The sequence below is a fragment of the Pteropus medius genome, unplaced genomic scaffold (assembly GCF_902729225.1).
Source record: "Pteropus medius unplaced genomic scaffold, Ma_sr-lr_union100, whole genome shotgun sequence".
In the NCBI taxonomy this organism is placed as follows: domain Eukaryota; kingdom Metazoa; phylum Chordata; class Mammalia; order Chiroptera; family Pteropodidae; genus Pteropus; species Pteropus medius.
In genome coordinates this window covers 1,426,420-1,440,102 of record NW_024352789.1, presented here as the reverse complement: position 1 = coordinate 1,440,102, position 13,683 = coordinate 1,426,420, and the positions used below count along the sequence as shown (strand labels likewise).

The 13,683-nt window shown below is 58.1% G+C and overlaps 3 protein-coding genes and 1 non-coding gene across 11 annotated transcripts in view; 2 read left to right on the top strand and 2 right to left on the bottom strand.

Annotated features, from left to right (window-relative positions):
* The window catches only part of CRTC2 (CREB regulated transcription coactivator 2), a 9,341-nt gene extending 7,499 nt beyond the window's left edge, over positions 1 to 1,842 (bottom strand). The window contains exon 1 of the mRNA XM_039849818.1: positions 1,459 to 1,842. Within this exon, the coding sequence (XP_039705752.1) occupies positions 1,459 to 1,611 (153 nt within the window). The 5' untranslated portion in view covers positions 1,612 to 1,842. The remainder of the gene's footprint in view (positions 1 to 1,458) is intronic.
* A 334-nt stretch (positions 1,843 to 2,176) lies between these two features.
* SLC39A1 (solute carrier family 39 member 1) lies at positions 2,177 to 6,619 on the bottom strand. Of its 3 annotated transcripts, XM_039849721.1 has the most exons (5): positions 6,050 to 6,130; positions 5,523 to 5,620; positions 5,126 to 5,344; positions 4,848 to 4,978; positions 2,177 to 3,735 (listed from the first exon to the last, which is right to left on the bottom strand). In XM_039849721.1, exons 3-5 carry the CDS (start codon positions 5,310 to 5,312, stop codon positions 3,079 to 3,081), a joined length of 975 nt encoding a protein of 324 aa, XP_039705655.1. In that variant the 5' UTR covers positions 5,313 to 5,344; positions 5,523 to 5,620; positions 6,050 to 6,130; the 3' UTR covers positions 2,177 to 3,078. The 3 variants fall into 3 exon arrangements, with proteins under 3 accessions (XP_039705655.1, XP_039705654.1, XP_039705653.1); XM_039849720.1 differs by lacking the exons at positions 5,523 to 5,620; positions 6,050 to 6,130 and adding an exon at positions 6,485 to 6,619; XM_039849719.1 differs by lacking the exon at positions 5,523 to 5,620 and having other exon boundaries at positions 6,050 to 6,195.
* Positions 6,620 to 6,628: 9 nt separating this feature from the next.
* Positions 6,629 to 13,528, top strand: CREB3L4 (cAMP responsive element binding protein 3 like 4). 6 transcript variants are annotated; one of them, XM_039849718.1, is made up of 11 exons: positions 6,629 to 6,943; positions 7,434 to 7,505; positions 9,758 to 9,932; positions 10,168 to 10,414; positions 10,545 to 10,666; positions 12,097 to 12,189; positions 12,317 to 12,423; positions 12,546 to 12,614; positions 12,700 to 12,784; positions 12,944 to 13,040; positions 13,145 to 13,338. In XM_039849718.1, the coding sequence occupies exons 3-11, from the start codon at positions 9,759 to 9,761 to the stop codon at positions 13,336 to 13,338; spliced, it is 1,188 nt and encodes a 395-aa protein (XP_039705652.1). In that variant the 5' UTR covers positions 6,629 to 6,943; positions 7,434 to 7,505; position 9,758. The 6 variants fall into 6 exon arrangements, with proteins under 6 accessions (XP_039705652.1, XP_039705651.1, XP_039705650.1 ...); XM_039849717.1 differs by having other exon boundaries at positions 7,406 to 7,505; XM_039849716.1 differs by lacking the exon at positions 7,434 to 7,505.
* Positions 7,873 to 7,975, top strand: LOC120592293 (U6 spliceosomal RNA). Its single transcript, XR_005650093.1, has one exon. It is a non-coding gene; the product is annotated as a U6 spliceosomal RNA (small nuclear RNA).
* Positions 13,529 to 13,683: the final 155 nt, after the last annotated feature.

Here is a 13,683-nt window from a genome sequence, read left to right as displayed (position 1 = left end):
AGACGGAGGCACTACAGAGACAGAAGGCTCGGCTCCCAGTTTCTCAAAGCCCTTCTCTGCTCACGCGAGCCCTAAGACCCCACCATGCCTCTGCTGGAGTTGCAGTCCTAAGGGCAGGGCCTCAAGCTGTCACCTGGAGATCAGCCTCTTGCCACCTTCTTGCCTCTGCCCCTACCATGATCAAAAGCTCCTGCAGGGGAGCAGTCAACGGTTGGATCCTCACGGTACTGGGGGTCAGGCGCGCACACACACACGCACGCGCGCGTGCACACACACGCGACTTGCTTCCCCACCTAATTCTTGCTCTTACTCCCACAGACTAGGACACACCGTCTCTAGAGACTCAAAGGGGAAATAAACACAAAAAAGACTCAACTGAGTCACGAGAGACGCACGCAAAAAATATAATCTGAGTCCATATAACCAGAGTCCCAGCCACAGACTCTGTGGCTGCCAGTCAAACCAGGAGAAAGCTTTGAAACGTGCGGTTTACGTTCCACCGTCTCCGTTAAATGCCTTCTAGCTCCCAGCCATGGGGGATCCCTACAATATCCTAACCTGCTGCTCTGAGAACAGTGCTTCCCTAACTTAGGGCCCCATACTAGCTGGGCGAACTCCCAGCCCTCGGACATTCAGTCCTGGGAGTAAGCAACCAGGCCAGTGGGGCTTCAGACGCTACTCTGCCAAGGTGCCTTCTTTCTGGAACTTCCTAGGAATGAATGAATATTCCCTACACAGAGAAGGCCCTCCAGGTCGCCCCATATCCGACCCGCAAATCAGCCACCTCCCTGGAACGTTCAGCAGACCACGGCGCTCCACACAATGTGCAGCCAACTGGTTCCCGCTCTGGAGATTCGATGCCGCAGCCCTCCAAGGCGCCCCGGCAAAACACCAAGCCCCAATGTGCGAGCAATGGACCTCACCTTCCCTCGCGTCAGGAAACCACAAGAAGTATTTGAAAAAGGAAGCAAAGGGACGGGACGCAGGAGGGGACTTCCTGCCCCACTATACCCGACGCTGCTGTTCAAACCACTCAAGGGGCCCTTTCCCGGAGGCGCTGAAGCGCCGAGAGTGGCCCCGCGGGGCGAGGGACCAGACTGGAGAGTACCAAGTCGGCGCGGCCAGACTGGGGCGAGCGGACCGTCCCCCGCCCCCAGGCCAACATCGGGGATGCTCCGGCAGAGTCCCCGAAGGGCTCAGTCGGGGATGCACAAGGACCACCCGCCTGCGACCGCCGCCGGGCTGCGGGCGACCGTCCCCTCTCGGCGCCCTCCCGCCTCTCTTGCTCGGCCCCGGGCATCGCCGAGCCCCCAGCCCGTCGGCGGTCCGGAGCCCCCGCCCCCCGCCCGCGCCCTGGACGGCGGCGCCCGCGGCCCCGTTCCGCCTCCTCCGCTGCGGCGCCCGCCCCCGCCCCGCCTCCCGCGGCCCGCTGCGCTCGGCCCCGGCGCGGCCCCTCACCCGGGTGGAGCCGATGTCCATCATCACCTCCTCGAAGGCCGCCGTCTCCTCGGCCTGACGCTGCTTCTGCAGCGCGATCTTCTCGCTGAACTTGCGCGGATTGGAGGCCGAGGCCGCCGCCGAGCCGGGCCCGTTCGCCCCCGACGTCGCCATCTTCCTGCCCCGGCCGTCCCCGCCACCCCCCAGCGCCAGCCGCGGCCTCCGCCGCGGGCTCCCGCCCGGCTCTCCCAGCCGCCGCCGCCGCCGCGAGCACCGCGAACCCGGCCCGGCCTCGTCCCGACCCGCGGCGCGCGGGGGCCGCCGGGACTGGTAGTTTGTTTACGTGACGGTCCCCCGGCCCGGGCTCCGCAGCACCGAGGGGAGGCGGACACCACTTCCCAGCAGCGCCGCGTCGCCGGGGCCCGGCGCTCGGCCCCGCCCCGGCCCCGCCCCGCGCGCGGCACGCTGGGAGCCGTAGTTCCCCGCGGGTCCCGAGCCGGGCACGGCCAAGGGGAGGGGGCGGGAGAGGAGCGGATGGGGAAGGGGTGGGGACAGCGAGGGGAGAAGGCAGCGAAGAGCGAAGATTTGGCCGTGTTCGGGGTGGGGGGATGAGAAGGCTGAATGACAGCAGTGCGACCAGGGATACAAAAACAGCCGTAAACATCTGGGACTCCGGCCCTCTCAGGCTGGCCACATGCCCACCTCCTCCCCGTGACAAACGAATCAGACACCGCACAGATGTACAGAAACATCTTTTATTTGGGTAACATGTCCCAAAACAAGTCAGTAAGTAAAATAGATTCTAGAGAATATGACCCTATGCACACAGCCCTACCTCCCCAAAAATAACCCCGGGGGCGGGGGACGAGCCTTCCCCTTGCCCCTTGGGCTCCTCTGGTATAAAAAAGTTTTGGCAGCTCAGTGTTTATCGCGGGTACGAGGCACCATGTCCATGTTCACTGTTCACAGGGTGCAGCGGTGGCCCTCCCCACACCCCAACCCAGCAAACATTTCTGCCCCACCCCGGGATCTGGGACTAACAGAGAGAGCAAGAGGACCCCCTTCACCCAGGGGCCGGGCAGGGCTCACTGCCACCACTGTGCTTTGAGAAAGGGAGGGCATTTTATTTGGCACTTTAAAAACAGAGGAGTGAGCAGGGCTAGAGAAGCCGGAGAAGGTACCAAAACTGGCAGGGAGAGGCCACTTGGCACTGATGCCTTGGGAAAAGGGGAGAGGGGGACAGGTGTGAGCAGGAGCTAAGCCAAGCAGGAGGGGTCCACTCCAAATGGCAGAGGGCGGAAGTGGGCTAGAGACGACCGGGCTGCTGACTGGACCGACACCCTCTGTCCTATACCCAGCTGCAGCCTCCCCAGGGTCAGCTTGTTCCCATGTGCAGTATTTTCCCCAACACTAATGTCCCTTGGTCATGTCTCTAGTGATATAACCATGCCCTGTCCCTTGGGCCTGGGGTCTAGGCTCTTGTCTGCCCACCTCCCTCTCACTGGACAGATAGTCCCAGAGGTCCCGCCCCAACCCCCCAGAGAGCTCTTAGGTCCTCAACACCGCCCTTGCCCACTCCTGAGGAGCGGAGGCGGGTCAGGGGCACCTGACACTCAACCTCCCTACCCCTCTTGGAGCCCCCTAGACTTGGATGAAGAGCAGGCCAGTGAGCAGGGCAAAGCCTGATAGGAGCAGGATGACCTTGAGGATCCTCTGATCGGAAGTGGCCAGCTCCTGGGGCAGGATTTCTAGGAAGGTGATATACAGGAAGGTGCCAGCTGCCATGCCCTCCAACACAGACTGGGCCAGTTGGTGCAATGGCCCAGCCGACTCTGCCAGAGCTGCACCCAGCCCAATGCCCAGAGGTGTCATGCATGAGAAAAGAATCCCGCAGCCAGCCACCACCTTCGCTCGCAGGTGGCTCTGCAGCAGCCGCAGGGACAGACTGACTGCCAGAATGCCCTTGTGGAGCAGCAAAGCCAGGCACAGCTCCATGGCCCGAGCCCGGTCTCGCTGCAGCCCCACCGCCAGCCCCTCGAACACTGAGTGCAGAGCCAGGGAGAACACCAGTACGCAGGCGCGCAGGGCCGAGGGGGCTGCCAGGGCGCCGCTTGCCTGCAGGACACGTGGCCCATCATGCCAGTGCTGCGGCCCACCATTCGCCGTCCCCAGCAGAGCCCTCGTCTCCTCTCGAGGTGGTGGCACCGACTGCTCCTTGTAAGCCAGCGTGATCTGCTCCATCACCAGAACCAGGAAGAAGCCCATGGCCAGGATGAACTCTTGGAGCGGGAACTGGAGCTGTGGGCAGAGGAGGCAGCAAGGAGTTCAGGAGACAGGCCGAGAATGGGGAGGAAGGGGCAGATGCAGAGTCTACTGGCGCCCCGTTTACACAGATGGAGTTCCACGCGTACACACACAGGGGGCCATTCTTGGTCACACAAAGAGACAGAGTCACTTGGTGACACAGACAGAATGAAACACAATCACGGATTCTGGTGTCGCTCTTAGGGTTACTAAGTGTAGATCAAGACCTCTCAGCTTTGGCACTAGGAACGTTTGGGCTCGCTAATTGTCTGTGAGGACTGTCCTGTGAACAGCACCCTAGCCTCTACCCATCAGATGCCACTAGCAGTGTAACAACCAAAAATGTCTCCGACATCACCTAATGTTCTGAGGGGTTGGGGGCAAAACCAACCCCAGTTGAGGGTCACTGATGCAGACGTTCAGAGTCGCACGCTGGCCCACCTTCCCAAATGCTCACGCACGGAGCCACATACCGTGGCAGGGACATCCAGGCTTACACAGAGTCACACAGAGACACAGGGCACTCAGAGACAGAGGGTTGTATCCAGTGTCACTTCCTCGGTCTTAGGAAAACAGAGGAAGAGCCCGGGGTGCGGTCCTCACACCACCACCCCGTTGTCTGTTTTTCCTGTGAGACTTTCCTACGCTTTGGACTTGAACTTCCCACATCCTACTTCCTTGAGTCTCATTGCTTAGCAGCATCAGGCCCCTGGGATCGGCTCCGACCCTTCCCAGGCCCGTAGGGACCTCTATCTCCAGTCCTTCGGGCAAGTGCTAAGAGGGTGAAGATGATTCTCGCAGTGCTGTTGACTTCCTGGAGGCTGGAACTCAGAAACCCACAGACTAGGTCACACACCTGGTCATCAGGCTCCTCACACTGTCTCAGAGTACACAGGGGTCACAGAGGGACTAGGGGAAGGAACCCACAAAAAGAGTTCTACCCTATTACTAAAAATCACAATACATAGGGCCACACGCCAGGAGCCTTCCGCACAGTCATGGAGTGCCACAGAAACAGCGCCATGCAAACCACCTCTCTCCTAGAGGTGTGTGACTGAGCACAGCCACATACACAACAGGGTCACGCGCATCAGGCCGGTGCTCACCGTCACGTGCAGGGCTGCTAGGGCCTCATCTATGGCTGCCAGGTAGTCAGGCAGCAGGTCCAGGAGACAGGTGGCCAGAAAGACGCCCCCGGCAAAGCAGCTGACCAGGCTCAGGGCTTTCTGGCGGGAGGCTGGGCGAGGGTGAAGCACAGAGGGGAATGAGCAAATGAACCCCAACCCAAGCAATGGTCACCTTTTCCCCTCCTTGGGTCATCTTCCTCGGCCCCAGAGCCTTTACCACCCCAGGCACCCGCGGCAGCAAGGGAAAGGAGGCTCACCCGAGCTTTCTGCGTGAGCTCCGGGCCGGCGCAGCACACAGATGGGCACCAGACTGCAGATGAGGGTGAGCACCAGCAGCAGCGCCAGGGCCCCCAACTTCACCTCCAGCCCTACTGGCATGAGGGGCTCCACGGCCGCTGCCTCGGGGCGCCACACTAGGAGCTCTGGCTCTCCCCAGGGCCCCATGGTGGCTGCGGCTGCTCCAGGGACTCTCAGACCTAAGAAGACAGGGTTGAGGGGATGGTCACGGTAGGAAAGATGGGGCCAAGAAAGCAGAAGGCTGGTCACTCGACTGCAGCCCCTTGGTGACCTTCCCTAACCCAGTGTGACTCATTCACTCCTGCACTGAGAACATGCTGCCTTCCCCTCAGACTTTATCCCTTCCAAGTGACTTATTCGGGGGCCCAGCAAGGGGGAAACTGAGGGGTGAGGACTGCGTGGGGATCTCATCATCCTTTCATCTGGAGCTCCTGGAGGACTAGGGAGCCGGGGTCCTGTAAGGAAAGTAGAGGCCCGGGCCCCGCTAGGAAGGAACGGATGAGGCTAAGGGGGTTTCGGGCTCTTGGCGAGATGTCGCGGGCAGCTTCGAGGACCACTCGCCCAGGGGGGGTTTGGGAGCCGGATCACTCTCCCGCTCCCGTTTCCCCGGCGCCATCCCCCCGAAAGCAGAGAGCGACCGCCTCAGGTCACGGGCTGGGACCGCGGGGTACATGACCAAAGAAGGGCCGCTAGGGGTCTGCGGTCCCGGGACAGGCTGACACGACCGAGGGCGGTGTCTGGAAGTCCAGGCTTCGGGAGGCGGGGCCCGAGGCCTCCAGCGTCCCGGGAAGCAGAAGGACGTCAGGGCCGGAACTCCGGCTCCCAGGCCGCGGGGGAGGCCTGGGCGTCCCACCCGGATCCCGCTGCAGGGAGCCCGCACTCACCTCGCGAGGGTCTCACTACATGGCACCCGCAGAGTTCCGGCCTCCAGCCGGGAATTCCCGCCCCCTCCCCAGCGCGCCTCCTCCCGCCACGGCCGCCGCGTACCCGCCCCCGCTGCCAACGACGGCGCCCGGCGGCGGGGCCGGGCCAGGAGTGACGTGAGCTAGGACCAATCAGAGGCCGGCAGCGGGAGCCGGGCGGAGGTGGGCACGAGCGGCGGGTGCGCGCGAGCAAGAAAAGGGGCTGGGGACGGCATCCGGAAGCCGCGGGCCTGGGGCGCTCCGGCGCAGGTCTGGTAGTGGGGAGCTGGCCCGACAACAGAGTCCTTGGTCTTTTGGAGATTTTAAAAGAGGAAGCTGGAAACTCCGCGGACAAGGTCGATGCCCCATATGCATCCCGTATTTCCAAGTCTTCCGCCCACTCCCGAGTGTATCTGCCTGGTGTTGGCCAAAGTCTTTATCTCTTATTAGACTGTACAATCCCTTCTGTGCACCTTGGCGCCAAAGGGACAGCATTCCTGCTTAGGACTGGCTTCCGTGCCTGGCTTCCTTCATCAGCACCCACAAGAGAGAAAAAGAGACAAGGCAGATTGGAAAAGAATAGCAAAAAGAGGGCATTTCTCGAAAATCATCCCTTCCTGACTGCCAATGGCCTGAGCTAACTTCTGTGCGGCCTTCAGCTTTCTCGGAATGGCTACAGAAGGGGTGGGACCCAGCTCACGGGTAGCCGAAGCTCCGCCCTCAGTGAAAAGCTCCCAGCACACTCCAACTTACCATCCTTTCTGTGCCTCGGACATCTGGCCTGGGTTCTCTCCAAGCTCATCTCGAATTCTTCAACTCCTCTCTCTCCAGCCATGCTGACCTCCTTTCTGTTTTCTGTTCCTCGAATGTGCCAAGGTATTTTCGACGCGGGACCTTCGCTGTTTCCTTAACTTGGATTCTCTTGGGCCGCATCCCCGTGTTATCAGAATCCTCTTCTAGCCTCATGGGAGGGGAGGGTACAAAAGAGGAAGGTAAAGAAGGAGGGTCAGTCAGCCTACCCTTTTGCAAAGGTAAAATGGCCTGTTCGCCTAAAGAAGGACAGCGATGCCTCTGTTAAGGCTCTGGAAACGAAGGCCAGCCACTTCCTTGAGAAAAGGGGGAATGTGAGGACTTCTTGAGGGAGGTAGTCTAAGGAGAAAACAATCACAAAGAACGCTGAGATCAGGATGTACGTGAAATGGGTACTGGTGCCTGGCATGTAATAATAATTATTGCCGCTCCAAGCTCTTGATTAAAAGAAAAATTACTGTTAGAGGCAACTCCAGATTATTTAAGGGATTACGCATGCTATGGTTTGTGACGAATTGTATTTTCGAGATTATTGATAATTAGTAACATTAACAAGGAACTGTGAACTGGGAGCCAGGATGTCTGGGAACTAATGCCAGCTCTACCTTAATTTGGCGTGTGATCTTAGGTAAGTCATTTTCCTTCCTAGGAGCTTGGTAATTCGGGTAGAAGAGGGAAGGTAGACTAGCAGATGATACAAGAGTTTCCTTCCGGTTAAACATTATGGAAGCTGAGTATATTTTCTACTCAATCGCCTCTGCACATGCAGCCTCAAGGAAGCCCTTTCTTGCTCTAGGAAAAATCTAAGCAAGGACGGCTCTGCTTTCCTTAGGTCTCTGCATCAATCTAGGAAGTCTGCTTTGTCTTTTTCACTACCTGAGCAAGATGCAGGGAGATGAGCAGAAAAGACAGAGTTGGGAAATTGGAGAAAGCTCCAGCAAGGTAGCTTAGTATAGTGCAGAGCATGTGGGCTCGGGCATCTAAATCTTGGTTCAGTGCTCGCTTCGCCAGCACATATACTAAAATTGGAACGGTACAGAGGTTAGCATGGCCCTGCGCAAGGATGACATGCAAATTCGTGAAGCGTTCCATATTAAAAAAAAAAAATTCTTGGTTCAGCTACTTACAGAGTGATTTTGAGAAAGTTACTTCTCTGCCAGCTGAGTTGCTATGAGAATTTCATGAGTAATATGAAAATGCCTGAACACATAATACTCAGTAAGTACTAGATCCTGTTCCTGTCTTTACCCTCAGCCCATTTAAATTTTCGCGAGAATACCGGTTTGAATTCCAGATCCACACCCCAACCTTTTCTGCTTCATTCACCCAGCTACCCCTTATCTGAAGTACTGTTGGGGAGGCAGGCAGATGAAAATCATACCTGTATCAGTATAGCTTCATTATTTTATTTAAAGTGAATTCCAGGGTCATCGGTCATTAGACCAAAGCAAAAAAAAAAATCCTGAGTTTCGATTGCTACATTCTAGTCATGGATCTTTGTCTCCTCTTCGGTAAAATTAGTAAAATGTTACCTGGCCTGTTTACCTCAGAGCTCTTGTGGATTGAAAGAGAGAACGAAGTTTATGAAAACATTTTTGTAAACTATACAAATGCAGGACACATACTGTGGTAATAATACGCAAACAAGGCAAATTCCCACACCACACCACCAAAACCCAATTTTGTAGCGTCTTGAGGGTTTCCAGATCCTCGTCCCTCCGTTAGTTAACAGTGCTGTGAGTGTGTATGGATAACTGCTGTCCTTCATCAGTAGCATAACGCAGATTACGGATTTGGACACCCCGAGATTGCTCAACTTTCTGCCTGCTGAGTCAAAATTCTGTCACTTCAGTTGGGTCAACAGGTTATTTACTTCCCGCCTGAGTAATAACCTGAGCTTCCGAGTCACGTGGCAAGCGAAACAGAACCGAATTGCTACTACCCGCACTCTCGGAACCTTTTGCCCTTCTCTGCAATTCGTCTCTGGCTCTTGCCCGCCCTCTGGTCCCGCGGAAGCCAATCACCGCGGAGTAAATCAGTGCCCCGGCTCCATTGGCTCGCTCTTTCTGGGACAGCTTATTCTGGCCAGTTACAGCGGAGCCGGCCTCGAGAGGGTAACTCCATTGGCTCAATGCCCTGCCCGTCAAAACAGCTACGTCTTCAGCTTCCAATCAGACTCGAGGGTGGGCAGAGCGCCCCCACGTTGGGGGTGGGAGCGCCTCCGTCAATCTCCCGCAGTCCTGCCGACGTTTTCCCTTTGTTTTCCACACGGTTACGGTCTCACTTTCGTGAAATTGATGGCCGGAGCACAGGCACTCCAGCGTCCTGTGCTCCAGTCCCAGCCATCTCTGTCCTTCCCTGAGGAGACACCAAACCCTCAGGAAGCTCTGCTTTCGTTAGGAGAAACTGAGGCAGAAGGGGCGAGGCTGTCTGTTTTCCTCGAATCTGGATGCTCAGCCTTTTAACTCCCTGCTTCCAGATTCAGCGCCCCTACGGCGGCTCCCGGCTAGGTGCAACCCACTTTCCTAGCGCAAGGCCGGGGGCGGGGTTTGGCTGGGCAGGTCCAGGATGCAAGATCCTGGAGGGAAGAAAAGGTGTAGTGTTTGGGGCGGTCAGCGGGCTCGGCTGGCTTGGCAGGGCTGGGCTCCTCGGAACAGGTAATACCCCGGGGGCCTGTTCGCCCGAACCGCAGAGATAAGGCCCTAGGCGACATCTCCGGGTGACAGGTGAGGGGCTGTGCAGGTGAGGAAGGGGGATAATGGAAGAGGGAGTGAGAGGACCCCAGGAGCTGTGTGCGTGTGCGTGTGCGTGCGTGTGCGCGTGCACTGGGGGCAGCCATCATCTTCCTGCAACTCCCCCGCAACGCCTGCCTCCCTGCAGGATGGATTTCGGAACCCCCGACCTTCTGGATGTGTGGCTGGAGCCCCCAGAGGATGTCTTCTCAACAGGATCCTTTCTGGAGCTGGGACTCCACTGTCCACCTCCAGAGGCCCCAGTGACCAGGCTGCAAGAACAGGGGCTACAAGGCTGGGAGTCCACGGGGGGCCGTGGCCGTGTGAGTGATGCATGGAAGTGGGGTGGGTTGAGGCCCCGCTCTGATAAGAAGCCCAAGCGGCTTCAGCCTACACTTGGAGAGAGGTCTGAAGACAGTGCCCCTAAAATAGACATAAACTGTACCTATCCCCACGTCCAAGGGCCCATGGTAGTGAAACCGAAGCTCGAGGACCGGGGCGCGATGTCGGAAGGACGTGCAGAATTCCTCCCCGTACGCACACCCTCTTCTAATGTAGGGCCTTCAGGAGAGTGAGCCTGAAGATCTCCCGAAGCTTTGCATTGACCCCAATGAAGTGTACTGCTCGGAAGCATCTCCTGGCAGTGACAGTGGACTCTCCGAGGACCCTGGTCGCCCAGACAGTCCACCTGCCCCCAAGGCACCCAGTTCCCCTGCCCTCTACGAGGTCATCTATGAGGCAGGGGCGCTGGAGAGGATGCAAGGGGAAGCCAGGCCAGCCGTAGGGCTCATCTCTATCCAGCTAGGTCAGTTGTGTTCTGTGGGAAGGGGACAATGGCCCTTCAGACCCAGCCCTAGCTCCAGGGCGAAGGGGCTTTCCCCAGCCCGTGGGGTGCACCCACCATCTCTTCTCCCAGCCACCTGTGTCTCTGTCAGATCAGTGGAGCCCCCCATTTATGGTGCCCGATGCCTGCGTGGTCAGCGAGCTGCCCCTTGACGCCCGTGTCCACCTCCTGCCCCCAGCTGGCGCTGTTAGCCCAGTGCCTCCTTCCACCCTGGTGAGTCTCGGAGCTGGCGGCCGCAGTCGTCCCTGATACCCACGTATGTACCCACATGGATGGGGGCAGTGGAGGAGAAAACATGGCGAACCGTCTCTGCCCTAATAAGTTTTGTGGCCTCAGGCCAGAAGGCCAGAGAGACGTGGGCAATTTAAGAACAGTAAAGGACAAAGGGGACACTGCCCTTGGGGGTAAGGTACTCCGAGAAAGTGGGGTGAGGGAATCTGGGGATGGGGCTCAGGAGAAAAAGCCTGGACCTGTGTGTCGTTAGCTCAGCCAGGGCCATTGTCTCAGCCTCTGGTCAGGACATGGAAATGGGACAGGCTGCCTGGGAACCCAACTGGTTACTGGGCACAGGGTGTTAAGAGAAGCAGTTATTTCCACTGGAATAGCTGTCCAATAGGCACCCACGGCCTGCGGCAGCGAGTAGCGTGTCAGACGCCTTCCCCAGGCTGGCTGGGCCGGTTCCTCCAGTGGTGGTGATGAGGGGGACTGTCCCCTGGTCCCGGACAGAACTCCTCGTGTGCAGATAGCCTCCCTGCAAATCTGTGGTTGAAGCTGGGACCAGAAGCGAGCCTCGCACCTTAGAACCTTGGGCTGAGGGGCCTTAAAGAGTCTGATGCCTCTACACTCCAGTGTGCATTGCAAACACTGGAAAATCTGGTTTTTAACCAAAACCCTCTAGGCCTCACTGTCAGGGATTTTGATTAGGTGGGTTGGGAGGGACACCCTTTCACAGTTCCACCAAATCGTCACAGCATGGGGGAAAGCAGAGACAGAAGAGATGGTTTAGTTAAAAGCCTAAGACTATCAGGAGGCAAAATCAAAAGCAAATTCTTCTGAAGTCACGAGTGAAACACATCTTCCAAAAAGCACCATTAGAAAGGCAAGTCACTCAGCTGACGGGAACACAACACTTTTCTGTCCTCCCCACATATTTTGATAGGAGAAGTTGATCAGTCTGGTTGCCCTCAGGGAGAATGAGACACTGTCCCAGGTGGCTCGCTGTGGGTGACAGGTGACTGGATACTACGCCCTGCAAACAAAAGAAATGGCTCAAAGTGAACCATTGCCTGCTGCGAGATTAGCAAACCGTACCTTAGCGGGTTACTCCACATCCCTCCAGATACCCCTGAGGTTCAGGGACGTGCGGGACAGAACGGGCCCTCTCTAGCTTGCTCAGGGTGCTGAGGTCCAGAGTCTGGACAAAGGAGATGACAAAACCAGTTCCTCTCTCCCCTCTCGGCCTCCAGAGGCCCCAGTGGCATGACTCAGAGCCTGAATCCAGGTCCCTGCCCTCACCTCATGCCCTGGTCAGTTACCCCTCAGTGCACACGGGAGCCACTCTCTAGAAGGCCTGTGGGGGAGGGAGCACCTGGGTGCTGGAAACGGGATGACCCTCTTCCCGCGCATCTTCTGTCCCCCGCCAGCTGTCCTGTCAAGCCTTGTTCCTGACGGATGAGGAGAAGCGTCTGCTGGGGCAGGAAGGGGTCTCCCTGCCCTCTCACCTGCCCCTCACCAAGGTAACGCGCTTCCCCAGATGGCATCCCAACCCGGCGGCCCCTCCGTGGCCTCTGAGGGGCCAGGATCTCTGGGAAGTGGGAGAAGGCGGGGTTAGGGGCCCGGGGCTGACACACTCTGGGCCCCCAGGCAGAGGAGAGGGTCCTCAAGAAGGTCCGGAGGAAAATCCGGAACAAGCAGTCGGCCCAGGACAGTCGGCGGCGGAAGAAGGAGTATATCGATGGACTGGAGAGCAGGTGTGTTGGGCTCCCGGTTCTGGCTTCCTGCGGGCCAGCCTGGGGCCCGCTTCCTCACCAAGGCGGGCCAGGCCAGGGACGCGGGATGGCAGAACCTCGTGCCACCTTTCCGCACCCCCTAGGGTGGCTGCCTGTTCTGTACAGAACCAGGAACTACAGAAGAAAGTCCAGGAGCTGGAGAGGCACAACATGTGAGTGAAAGCACCGCATGTGGGCTGGGGGCGGGGGCTGCACACGCCCCTGAGCAGACCCGACGCCCCCATCCTCCTTCCCCAGCTCCCTGGTGACTCAGCTCCGCCAGCTGCAGATGCTCATGACTCAGACTTCCAACAAAGCCGCCCAGACCAGCACCTGCGTTCTGGTACCAGCAGTCCAGTCCCGACTCCCCCCACCTCCTCCACCTGCCACTTCCATCCCGCGCCCCCTCCCAGGCAGAACCCATCTTCCCTCATGACCCCTCTATGCGCTCTGATCCGTTCCATTGTCCCCATAGCCCAAGCATCTTCTTGCTTCCTCCCAGATCCTACTTTTCTCCCTGGCTCTCATCATCCTGCCCAGTCTCAGCCCCTTTCAAGGTCTCCCAGAAGCCAGGCCAAAGGATTACCAGCCTCACGGAGGTGAGGGGCAGGGCCGGGAAGGGGTGGGAGGGAGGGCCCATCTGGTCCAGGATCCCCCACCTAAGCGAGTGCCCTACTACTGCCCTCTTTCCTTCACCCCACAGTGATTTCCAGGAATATCCTGACTCACAAGGACATGATGGAGAATCAGGAGACCCCAGTGGCAGAGTCCAGATTGGGGGGGCCCCCTGGGGCCAAGGGTGCCAATGGCTCAACAAGGACACTGCTGGAGAAGATGGGAGGGAAGACAGGCCCCGGTGGGCACGTCAGAACCACTGTGCACGCAGATGAGATGTGAGCTGGGCACTTCCCGCTCACACCTAGCCGGGGGAGGGGCCCAGGGCTCCCTGCGGCTCCGCTTCCCCTGGGATTCCTCCTCGGGGTCCTTTGGCCTTGGGGGTCTGAATCACCTCAGGATGCTCTAGATGTGTGCACCCAGAGGCTCAGTGTGCGTGTCGGGGCCACCGCAAACACGTTTATGTATCTGTGATTTTATTTCTTCTTTGCAGATAGGGTTGAGGGGAAACAAATTTTTGCTAAGAAACAAATTTTTTCTTTTCTTTTTTTTTTTGCTGAAATCATACCCCAGGAGTTTTAAATAAACTTTTTTTCTTTTTGGCTGAAATCGTACCCCAGGTACTTG